The 12,966-nt window shown below is 42.2% G+C and overlaps 2 protein-coding genes across 2 annotated transcripts in view; one reads left to right on the forward strand and one right to left on the reverse strand.

Annotated features, from left to right (window-relative positions):
- The window catches only part of LOC149866637 (olfactory receptor 10T2-like), an 8,041-nt gene extending 7,194 nt beyond the window's left edge, over positions 1-847 (forward strand). Inside the window, exon 3 of the mRNA XM_090041628.1 lies at positions 723-847. Within this exon, the coding sequence (XP_089897754.1) occupies positions 723-847 (125 nt within the window). The remainder of the gene's footprint in view (positions 1-722) is intronic.
- A 10,378-nt stretch (positions 848-11,225) lies between these two features.
- Positions 11,226-12,170, reverse strand: LOC149866638 (olfactory receptor 10T2-like). Its single transcript, XM_090041629.1, has one exon. It carries the CDS (start codon positions 12,168-12,170, stop codon positions 11,226-11,228), a length of 945 nt encoding a protein of 314 aa, XP_089897755.1.
- Between the last annotated feature and the right edge of the window lie 796 nt (positions 12,171-12,966).

Raw genomic sequence — 12,966 nt, forward strand, 5'->3', positions numbered from 1 at the left:
CCTTTTAACATCATTTTGTAATGGAAAATATTATGGTTTTCATAAAAGCTTCTCTACTTCTCTCCCTTACTGCTACCTGCTCTACAAGTATACTGGTCAGTTGACTACTGATTAAAAGAGTCAAGAGACAGGTAAACCCCCAGCTTTTCATTTCTCATACCCTGAAGCACAGGAATATTCACATACCAGTGTCCACCAAAGCACCTACAACAGTGCAACAGACTCTCTCACCTATACCACCAAGGCAGGAATAGAAGGATGTCAGACCAGCAGTGGGCCTTTTGGGATTTGCTAAGTCCTCTGATTTTCCCTTCAGCCCATATTCCATTTTTCTGCATGGTTAACACTAGAAAGCATTTACTGTTTGAATTCTTTAAATTCCTTTGTTTTACTGAAACCTTAGAAAGCAGACTGAATCAATTCTCTCATGGCCCTGGGAGGTGTCAAAAAGCTGAGACCTGTGTTCTTGTGGAACAAGCTGCTTTTGTTTTATGACAAGTTAACAGATAGACACCTGCTATATAATACAGCTAAATCTATATTATCTAGTTCAATCAGTTCCTACTTCCAATATTCTTAAGCTAACACTTTAATAAACTATATTTGGGTTATTTGTGTTGAGGCCTTTTGTCTTTTCCTCCAAGGCCTTATGGTCTGTTTAATTTGATCTCGCTACTTATTTAGCTGGATATAGTCATTGTTTCTTTTACTCTGCTGTTCAGGCTTGAATCACAAGTCTGCAGTGAGACCTATATCCCCTAAAAATAACCCGGACTGGAAACACTATACCAAGTTACAAGGTCAGTGGGAAAGATTAAAAGTGGACAGTGGTTCTTGTCCTGCCTAGTCCAATATTCCACAAAAATATGACCTTTAATTATATCACTAGAGCTTGTCTTGAGCTGGCAAGTCAAGACCAACCTTCCTTACTGCTTCGTCTCTGAGGATTGCAAAGCACAGGTTCTAGGGATTCAGGAAAATGGCATTTTGAAACATGTTTGAAGAGAGTTTGCCTGGCTGCTAATATTCATTTGTGTGAGAGACAAAGTTCCACTCCTTGATCCAAAGCAGTGTCCTCAGTATGTATATCTAATGTCTCTGGTGAATGGCTTGATCAACCAGGGGGCTTATCATTGCATCACTCTGGTTTTCGCCAGCAATTTTATCACAGGCAAACCTTCCTGACCAAAGAACTGGCTGTTGTTGGGGGGTTTTCCTGAACCCAATGATTTTTTATTTTGATAAATGAGCATTCTCTAAGTTAAATCCTGTTCTGTCAAAAATTTCCCCGCTACCTCCATTGTGTAATCTTGACAATCCACACTAGAGGCACAATCTTTCAGGCCCAAAGGAGAAGACAGGGGATATAAACCTTACAGTGGGCAAGTCTACACATGCAAAAGCTGTGGAATGGGTTTACTCTAGAGTAAATGACTCTAAAGTAAACCCACCCTGGGCAGATGTCAACATGTGCAAGGATGTTGAAACAGATCTCCACCTCCTGGCAGCAGTCCCCTCCTGCCCACTGTGGCTTTGCACCAGTCCCCTATAGCAGCCACGGGGAGCTCAGGGGGAACTTGCCCAGGGGCTGGCAGGAAGCACAGATCCAGGAGACACCCCTATCAGTAAAAATTTTTGAGAACGCACCCCTAATATATGTATATTTATTTGTTTATAAATTATATACATGTACTACTGTACTAATATATAATGTACATTATAAAACATACACAAAAAATGGAAATTAAAAAAGGATGAGATAAAAAATTAATATAAATAGAAGTTCTAATATTTTCTTCCCGAACCCTAATGGATCGTCTTGCGCATGCACCCCACTTTGGAGACCACTGCTCTAGAGGGCCCCCTTTACCTGTTTGTTCCTCATACTGTATATTGCGGGAGAGGGGGTTAACACTGGCTTGATAAAGCTGTAAAAGAGGGATAATTTTTTTCTCTTGAAAGGTTGACTGGCCAGTCCAGTGTCCAATGAACACAACAACGTCACAGCTATAAAAAAGACCCACTGCAATGAGGTGGGAATTGCAATTGGAAAAGGCTGTGTGCTGTCCCTCAGCAGAGCATGACAACCAGGATGCTGAGATAGAAAATGAAAAGAAGAAAGGGCATAGGAACAAGAATAGGCAGGCAGCAAAGGTCCCTGAAGACTTCCTCACCTACAGACAGCATGCAGAGGATCCCAGAGATGTGATAGCCTGGAGCCACAAGTAGACACCCAGGCATTGACAGCTCAGGGATAGAGTTCTTATCTGCCATGGGGGAGATTTGGGTTTGATCCTTGGCTAAGGCACCAGAGGGATAAATTGCTGGGGAGAGGGAATCTACACTGGGTGGAACTCTTGGGATACATTCTACAATAAATCCTTGGTACCATAAATTCAATGGTACTGTATTATATTATATTTTTGTTCCATGGAAAATTATATTTTAGTGTTTTCAGCCCTAATCAGAAAAAAAATGGTAAGATTTTTTTGAGAGGAACAGTTCCAAATAAAAGGATTACTTGGAAATGACAAAATATTTACTTTTGACATTTTTTTATGTTAACATTTTAACTACCCTTAAAGTATTTCATTTCAGTTTGTAGAGCTGTCCTGGAACGACTCATTTCAACCTAGTACTAACATGCATTTCCCAGAGAGGAGTTGTGTCCTGGGAGATGTAGGTCTCCCATGCTGTTTCTCCCATGCTCTCCAATGGGCAAGGTTCCCTTGATGCATTACAGTCTATAGAATAGGCCATCCAAAGTGCATCCCTATGGGACAATGCATCACAATGGGAGAACGGTTTAGCAATACATGGATTCAAACTAAAATGTTTCAGAACAATCCAAAAACAAAATTATTGAAATTCATCTTTTCCAGACCAGCTCTCGTACTCATCCTGAACAGCTTTAATACCAAGGCTCCTCTTAACCCAAAAGGAATTTATATTGCTCAGTGGGCACATCTACACAAGACACTTTACTGCAAAGTAGAGCTAATAACTGCAGAAATTCGTTGCATCTATACTTGCAAAAGCTTACTGTGTAGTAAATGGCTCTAATTGCAAGTAAATATGCTACCTCCAAATGCAAGTAGCAAATTTACTCAAGATTAGTACCTGTGCAGTGGTGCACACTGTGGAAGAAATTAAACTTCGCGTTGTGGTTGAATCAGAACTGACAGAGCCAGCTTTTCTTTATTAGGGCTATACTGTAATCACAGGGAGGAATTCATACAGCAAGGGGAATCACTCACTTGTCTGTTTCAAAGGAATCCTCCCCCTCTCTAAGTTTTCAAGCATTTTTATACTTAAGACAGATAAAGAGAAAAAAATATGACCTTGAAGAAACTAAAACAAGTATACTTAATTGGACATCTGTGCACAGAGTAATAAGACATGCAGGATTTTTTTATCTCAAAACATATAACTGAAATAAGCAATAGCAGCACTTCTGGTCTCTGTCTGTTTTTCTAGTCAGGGAGGCCAGAAGCCCAACCAAATTCACTCCTACAATGTGTAGACACCTGACTGGCAGCTGTAGGAGTAATTTAGTTGGGCTTCTGGACTACTTGACTAGAAAAACAGACAGAGACCAGAAGTGCTGATACTGCTTATTTCAGTTACATGTTCTGAGATAAGAAATTCTGCATGCCTTGGGCTATCCTTAGGTTATCTTGATATATTACCCTGTGCACAGATGGTTTGTTTAAGTAAACTTCCTAAATTTCTGTGTAATTTACTATTATTTTGTTTTGCCAAGGTCGTATTTTTTTATTGCTTTCTCTGTCTTCAGTATAAATATGCTTGTAAACTTAGACAGTCTGAAAAATCCTTTGAAACAGACAAGCGGGTGATTCCCCTTGTTGTATGAAATCCTCCCTGTGATCACAGTATAGCCCTAAATAAAAAAAAGCTGGCTTTGTCAGTTCTGATTCAACCACAACATGAAGTTTGATTTCTTCCACACAGAAAATGTGCTCCCAGTCAGCTGGGCAACAGGGGGTGGGAGATTGTTCCCTGCCCCCTGGGGGGTTTCCTGGTGCCATGACAGGCTCCCCTCTCCAGAGCCCGGGCAGGAACAATGTCCCCTTACCCCAGCATCTGGGAGCTCCCAGCCCTCATTTTGCAATCACGGGGTTTCATACTTTCATAGTTTCTAGGGTCAGAAGGGACCTGAGTAGATCATCTAGTCCGACCCCCTGCCATGGCAGGAAAGAGTACTGGGGTCAAATGACCCCAGCAAGGTGTACATCTAGCCTCCTGTTAAAGTCCCCCAGGGTAGGAGCCAGCACCACTTCTCTTGGAAGTTGGTTCCAGATCCTAGCCGCCCTGACCGTGAAGTAGCACCTCCTGATATCTAGCCTAAATCTACCCTCTGTCAGCTTGTGACCATTATTCCTGGTCACTCCTGGCAGTGCTCGGGGGAACAGGGACTTCCCCAGTGCCTGCTGATCCCCTCTGACTAGTTTGTAACAGGCCACTAGATCTCCCCTCAGCCTTCTCTTGTGGAGGCTGAACACGTTCAGGTCCCGTAGCCTCTCCTCATAGGGCCTGCCCTGCTGCCCCCTGATCATGTGAGTGGCCCTCCTCTAGACCCTCTCCATGTTGTCCATATCCCTCTTGAAGTGCAGCACCCAGAACTGGACGCAGTACTCCAGCTGTGGCCTGACCAGTGCTGAATAGAGGGGGAGTATCACCTCCTTGGACCTGCTTGAGATGCATCTGTGATGACTCCAAGATCCTTTTCTGCCTCTGTACTGACAAGAAGGCAGTTCCCCAGCCTGTAGGTATGGTGCCAGTTGTTCCTCCCCAGGTGCACCACCTTGCACTTTTCGGTGTTGAATCCCATCCTATTCTCATCTGCCCACCCCTGTAACCTGTCTAGGTCCCATTGCAGCCTATTCCTCCCTTCTAGCCTGCCCACATCCCCCACATCTTAATGTCATCAGCAAATTTGGACAGAGTGCTTTTTAACCCCTCATCCAAGTCACTGATGAAGATGTTGAACAGTGCAGGCCCAAGGACTTAGCCCTGCGGAACCCCACTGTCCACATCCCTCCAAGTCAAAAATGACCCATCCACCACCACTTTCTGGATGCAGCCCTCCAGCCAGTTGGTGACCCAATTGACTCCATGGTCATGGGGCAAGCATTGTGAGAGAAGGATTTCCAACCCAGGACCTGCGGCCATGGGGCTTGGGCTGAGAAACAAGGATCTCTCAGCCTGGGCCCTGTGATTGCGGAGCGGGGGCTGGAAGCTCCCAGGTTTAGGAGCAAAGACCCAGCCCTAACTAGGAGACGGCTCTCTCCTGGCCCCGGGCTAGGACCCAAGAGGAGCCTAGAGCTCCCCTGGCTGCTTCAGGGGTCAGTTGCAGGGCTGCAGGAAGCAGGAGCAGTTTGCTGCTAGGAGCAGCAAATCTGCTCTCATGTCCCTGCACATGTAAACATGTGCCCAGGAGCATTTACTCTTGAGTAACTTACTTGAGAGTAAACTGCCCCCATATCTTTGGCATGTGTAAGCATGCCCAGTAATGATCTCTGATGCAACTGGTCATTAGGCACAGACCCACCAACTGTTTCATTTCCTTGCAAACCCTTTTGGCCTATTCAGGCTGCATAGAGCAGTGTTGGCCAACCTACAGCACAACTGCTACAAATGGCATGGGTATGCTCTGTGTGTGGCACATGGCAGATCTGGGAAGGGGCAAACAGCAGAGCAACACAGAGGCAGAGAGCAGAGTAGCAGATCAAACAGGAAGCCTATGGCAGAGAGCAGAAAGCAGAACAGCAGATCAAAAAGGTTACATAGGGAAGGGACAAGAAAGTGGAACAGCAGATCAGGTGTATTGTGGCGCATTACCTAGTGTTTTTTAAACAACCTTTCCACTAATCGTTGCTAGTCTGCTCTCTTGTGTTCCTCAGGTTTCTCAAATTAATGCTATTCAAGCTGTGGACATGTTGATCATAAGATCACAGAATCATAGGAAAGTATGGTTGGAATGGTTCTTATGAGGTCATCTACTTGAGCCTCCTGCACAAAGAAGAAACAACCCAGACTAAACTGCCCTATCCAGGTGTCTATCTAAACTATTCTTGAAAATTTCCAGGAATGGAGATTCCACAACTTCTCTATGTATCCTATTCCAACGCTTGACCACTCGTATAGGCAGAAAATTCTGCCTAATCTTCAACCTAAATTTTCTGTGCTGGAGTTTGAAACCATTGTTCCTAATTCTGTCCTCCACAGCCACATATAATAGCCTATTTCCCTCTTTATAACTGCTGTCAGGTATTTGAAGACTGTCTCAATCTTTTCTTCTCCAGACTAAATAATCCCGATTCTTTTAGCCTTTTCTCAAAATTCATTGCACAACAGGTATGCTCCCCTCACCACACGTAAGGAGGCTCTGATGGAGGCACTAGAGAAGAAGAAGAGTAGTCAGTAAACTGCCACCCACAAGAGGAGACACAGGGTAGTTGTGGTGGGGGACTCCCTCCTGCAGGGCACCAAAGGACCCATCTGCCATCCTGTTACCTTAGATTGAAAGATAGACTGCCTCCCTGGGGCCCACATCCAGGATGTTGTGGAAAAGATCCCTAGGCTCAACTGGGCCTCCAATCACTACCCCGTGCTCCTCATCCACGTGGCATGAATGACATGGTCAGAAGTAATCCAGACTGGGTTTTGAGTGACTACAGGGCTCTGAAGGCTGAGCTCAAGGGAGCGGGGGTGCAGGTAGTCTTTTACTCTGTGCTCCCAGTTACAGGCCACAAATCTAGAAAGGTAGGATGCATCATAAAAGTGAACCAATAACCCTGGCAGTGGTGCTACTGAGAGGAGTTCGGTTTATTTGACCACAGCACACATTTCAGGGAGACAGGACTCCTGGGAAGGGACGGTATCTTCCTCATATGGAGGGGTAAGTCCCTGTTCTTGGCCAGGATGGCCAATTTTCTAGATAGGGTTTTAAACAAAGATCACTGGGGGACTTGGAAACACTGACTAGACCATGCCTGGGGACCAGCACACAAGAAAGCTCCAAAGTTGGGAACACTAGGAGAGCCACTCTTGCAAGAGTTGAGGGAACGGTTCTCCCTCAGCATGACAGAAAATTGAGGGTCTCAATTGGAGGACTCCAGTGCCTGTACCCGAATGCCAGGAGCGTGAGGAACAAGCAGGAGAGCTATCCCTCCTACTCTCTAGTGGGCACTACGATCTAGTAAGGCTTATGGAGACCTGGTGGGACTCTTCAAATGATTGGAACAGAGCCATAGCCATGCTCCAAATGCAAGCTTCTGCATGTGGGGATGTGCCCACAGAAATCTTAAAGCAAGGGGGAGAGGAAATACGAAGAATATCTCACATTCAAACACTTGCCTAACTCTATCCCAGCTATGCAGTTGGTCCATGAAATCCCTCCTTCTTGCATAGTATTTCATGGATCATCATGCCTACAGTACAAAATTACTCTAATAATACCACTGTGTTACCCACAGCACTCCATTTAGAACAGTACACCTCAGATCACAGCAAGTGGAAATTAATTAACACCACACTGGTGTAGTTTTCACCCAGATGGACAAGCACAATCTATGGAGATAGTGCTTAGGCCTTCTTCAGGTTTGCCCATGGAAAGTCCAACTGATATCTACCACAACTGTGAACCACAGCAAAAAAGGAAAGTGTCACAGTAGTCATAATTGGGTGGCCTGGAAAAACAAAGGTGGATATTTCATCATTCTTCCATCCCAGAGCAGCTAGGATCTGTGACTCCCACATGGCACAGAGCAGGGACGCAGAATTCTGGTGAAATGAGCCACGTGGGATATCATTAGGCAGCCAGTGCTTACAAGATAACAAGGCCTGAGAGGCTCCAAGAAGTTGCTCTGGTGATCTTAGTGCAAGGTCCCTGGTGCCACATAGTTATGGCCAATAAGCCACAGTGGGGATTGTTAAATGTTTTTTGGTTTGGAAAGTTTTTAAATGTCTGTACATTGGAGATGTTTGAGGGGCTGGCTGAGATTACTGTTATTAATGTTAAAATTGTCCAATTTTACATCATGAGGACCCTGAAAGCATATGCAAAATTAATGGAGTAATTCAGAACTCCTTCATCAGGAAAATGGAAAGCTCAGGCACATGCAATAAGCTCTTCATGATCTTCCTTCGTCCTGTTATGCCAAAGACAGGGGATACCATTGCAGGGGTGTAGGGATGACTGTATGTCAAATAAGCATATACAAGTTGGTCTGATCTAGTTACCCTGGGTAACAAGAGCAGTGAAGAAGCAATGACACAAACTTCAGTGTAATCTAGAAACCTGAGGATGTGCCCAGGGTCTAAGTGAGCTGTAGCCCAATCACAATGGGTCAGATCCTATTCTACATATTAGACACCAAAGTAGACTTAAGCATATAAGTGCAGACCTATTCCACCCTGCTTGCCTCCTGAAACAGAATTAGTTTGGCTATTTTTACAAGACACAGTCATCTTACACTTAAGACTAAGTCACAAAGAAAGTAGCAAAAGGAGGAGGACCCACCCACTTCTCACATTAGCTGTTTTTCATGGACTTGAGCAGAATGCAGTAGGATCACACTTAAGCACCTAATAGGTGGTATAGGATATGGCCCCATGTCCATGGCCCTGTTCAGGAGTTCTGTAAGGGCTGATCTGCTCAGAGAGTGGAAGGAACTAATCTCTTTCCAGGGTCATGGCTAAGAGGCCATGCCCCCTGGCCTAGGGTGGTTGCTGCAGGATCTCTTTTACAAGAGACCCCTCCCAGGGGACAATGTCCCCCTACTACAGGTGTTGTGAAAAGGCACTTGAAAGATCCAAGGAAGAGGGCCATATCCCCTGCAGTAGAGTAGGTAACAATCTGGCCATGGGGTAAAATACCCTTCTGATCCCAAATGTGGCAAATGGTTTGACACTAAGCAGAGGGGTGAGACCCATTAACCCAGCACGAGCTTAGTCCCAGCACAAGCATCAGCACACCCCAGTCGAGATCCCCTGTGTTAGCTGCAGCCAACACCCAGTGCTCCTGAGGAAATGATAACTAACTAAATAAATCAACCCTGCCAAAGGGAAACCAATTCCTTCCTAGCCTCATGTGGCAATGACCAAAAGCCCGAAAGCATGGGGAAACCATCCACTCTCCGTTCTGCTCTGCAACCATGGTACCATCTCTGTGTATGTACAGAACAGCAAAGGTATGAGGATACAGTCTTTCTATTTTCATTCATTCAAAGAACCTGGGTTATCACAATAAATATGGAATTATTCCACCTTTCATGCCTGCAGGAGTAAATAGTCCATTTGTCCAGTTGTGCTGCAAGTAAGCTGCACCCTGAACAGAGGGAGGCTAGATGCTGAGCTAATGGGCAAAAATTGTAGTGACCAAGAGACATACTGTACCTCTGAGCTAGTCAGAATATTGAAAACTTACATATTGAGGCAGGGTCCCCATTTTTGGGCTCTGTAACTATAATTGTAAATAATGATATGCATTTGAATAGAAGAGAACAACAGCAAAACTGTTTTATCATAGGACTTTATTAAATTGTAAGAAACACAGCACTGAAAAAAATTAATGCTTCTAGTCAAAAACAAATAATGATACAGATGATGCAGAAGACAGAAAATGTTTTTCAATTACTCAATATATTGTGAGATCACCTTTGGCTCTGATGGAAGCCATCAGATGTGTAACAAAGATGCATGAAAACACAACAACTGTTAATATCCAAATACCCTACACCTTATACTGATCTCTAGAAGTAATTCTGCAAAAAGTTGCTCCTATGTTTGCTCAGTAGACATTCCAGTAAAGTGGTATGGAATACATTTAGCAATTAGTGTTTGTATAATCCCTCTACTTGCAATATAATTTCTCTTTATTTAATCATAGGGCTGGGAGGATTAGTAGTCATCCTCTTCAACTGTGAGATAATAGGTATAATTTTTCCAAAATATAACATATAGCCATATATGTATCATTATGATATCTTAAATTAGACATTGTTTTGTTTTCCAACATAACATTTTGAAAAAAAGTCTTAACTAATATTTTATTAGGAAAACAAAACTGTGCCTGCCTTTCAGTAATTGCCTTTTTTATTATGGAGTATATATATATGTTTTAATCTATATAGTATACATATATCACTTCAAGCTGAGCCAAAACAGGACACATTCCACTGCCAGTGGCAAGTTCTATAAAAAAGTCAAAAGTACCTAAAAATTAAGAGGAAATAGCCATTTCCCCTTTTCATCACTCTCATTATGGCTGCACTAGATCATGTCTTAATCAGGATATATTGCCTTATTGAACCATCATATGGAGGAGTCAGGTTTGCTGATGGCCATAATCAACTGGCCAGTCAATGCCAAATCCTGTTTACCCTCATATTTAAAACTGGAGTTTGAGTTTTGCCTAGCTGAACTGATGCTTCACACATGCTGGTCATGAATACACAGGCTCTGGAGAGGTCCATTTACTTGACCCCTCACAACTGTATTTGTAATAACAAGAAATTTTGGTGAATTCAAGCTTTGAGCATTCTTTGAGGATATCAGAGATTAAAAGTCAAAATCTACTTTTATTATACTTGCATCAATTTATGCTCATTGAGTCAGATTACTTTTTTGTGAGTCAGGACTGAGAGAAGAACTTTATTCCCGGCATGTCTAAGGAGGTGTGATCTGTACAAAAAGGATTTTGAAGAAGACGTAGCCAGAAAACCAATATACAAAACAGCCTGAAGAGATGTAAGTGACCATCACCCAAAATACAATGGTAATCACCCCCTAACATGACTACTTGTAGTCAGTGGACAAAATCCCGTTGATTTAACTGGAAGTAGGATGAGGCTCCTCCACTTTAATTTATAACTCCTTCAGACCCTTTGCAATGTAAGTTGCACTTAGATTTTCTTAGACTTAGATAGGTTCCTGGATAAATTTTAAGCAGAACCACTCTGCATATCACCTAGGCATGTGGCATAGTGTCTTACTGTATAGTCTTCCTCTACTCATCTATTATATCTTGCTAAAAACATTGGTTGATTTAATATAATGACCCTTGCCATGGGAGCAGTCACTCCTCCTTCCACATGGTTCCTTTATTTTGTGTAAAAATGTCCATCCAGCTGGTGCTTATACAAAATTAAAATTATTTAGGTAAGATTGTCTTTGATAGCTGATCTCTACTAGGACCCCTGTCACAGTATACATGTAAACCGTGTTCTGCCCAGAGCTTTCCTCAGTGCTATTTGTACATCCTTATTTCTTAGACTATATACCATGGGGTTCAACAATGGAGTCACCACTGTGTAAGTGACAGAAATCAAGGTGTCTTTATCCAGTGAATAAGTGGATTTGGGTCTCAAATAGATAATAGAAGCACATCCAAAATGCACAATGACCACAATGAGATGAGAGGCGCAGGTGGAGAAGGCTTTCTGCTTACCCTCAGCAGAAGGAATTTGCAGGATGGTAATGAGGATGAACAGATAAGAAAGAAGAATCAGTAAGAATGACCCAAATACAACCACAACGCAAAATATGAAAATGACAATTTCAATTACATTGTTGTCTGTGCATGAGATTTTAATGACTGGTGCCATGTCACAAAAGAAGTGGTTTATCTTATTTACTCCACAGAAAGGTAATCTGAATATAAAATATGTATCTATTAGGGATAAAACAAATCCAGTTACTACTGAAAATGCCACTAACTGAACTCTGACTTTTTGGTTCATGAGGATGTGGTAATGTAAAGGTTTGCATATGGCAACATAGCGATCATACCCCATTGCTGCTAGAAGCATACAGTTTGTGCCTCCAAAACTGATGAAGAAAAACATCTGAGTAGCACACCCACTAAAAGAAATTGTCTTCTTTTCAGTTAGCAAGTTTACCAGCATATTGGGAATAACAACAAACGTGTAGCAGGTCTCTGAAAAAGAGAGAATTGAGAGGAAGAAATACATGGGAATGTGAAGAGTATGATCAACATTTATGATTATCATCAATATTATATTTCCAGCCAGTGTGATCAGGTACATGAGAAAAAACACTGTGAACAATGGAATCTGCAAACTAGGAAAATTGGAAAATCCAATCAGGATGAATTCTGTCACCATGGTTTGATTCTCTGTTTTCATGTATGCAGAATGATTGATGTATAAAGGAATTATTGACAAAGATACAGGAGAAATAACAGTATCAGTGGTGATAACAGATCATCCTCGAACACAGTAGACAACATTTTGTGAGAAAAACATATCTTTCCAATAGAAAGTCTCAAGTTGCATAAAGGCACTTTCGCAATGTAACTACATTTATAATAGTAGAATAACAATAGCAACAGTAATCAGCATTTCAGCAATAATCAAGCCATTTTAAGATTTCCTGTAGTGTTGTGAACATTGCTGAATTCAACACTATAACAAAGAATTAGATCCTTTTCTTTTCACACATTTTTTCCTCTTGGTGTTGTAATATCAAGCTCAGAAATCATTTGAAGAGAAGAGGTATTTCTTCAACATCTTCAAAATTCAGAGGTTTAGGGTGTCAGATAAAACAGGCCTTGACTTTATTCTGTAAAAATATCATATTAAAAATGAATGCATTTTAAATTTTAAAAAAATATTATAAACAGTTCAAGTAACATATCTTTTTAACAACTGAATTTGCATCAAATAGAAGTTTTGCCACTGGGCTGCCTAATCAACTTCAGCAATAAGATACCAACGCACAGCAATGAACAAGAACAGGAACGCTTTAGTTTTCATGTGAAGAAACACTGAGAGATCCTTTGGCTCTGGTACGAACAAAACCCCTTTGAAATCACTGGGATCTTTGCTGTTTTTTAAGCTACCCAGTTATGCTAATAAAGAGATACATTCATCAATGAATCTTGATTCAGAGACTTTCAAATGCTTCTGGGATCTTTTCCTT

This window comes from Crocodylus siamensis, chromosome 4, assembly GCF_052110815.1.
Source record: "Crocodylus siamensis isolate JL-2025a chromosome 4, ASM5211081v1, whole genome shotgun sequence".
Taxonomy (NCBI): domain Eukaryota; kingdom Metazoa; phylum Chordata; order Crocodylia; family Crocodylidae; genus Crocodylus; species Crocodylus siamensis.

Coding starts and splice junctions, on each gene's coding strand:
- LOC149866638 (XM_090041629.1), bottom strand. CDS start 12,170: ATGAAAACAGAGAATCAAACCATGGTGACAGAATTCATCCTGATTGGA.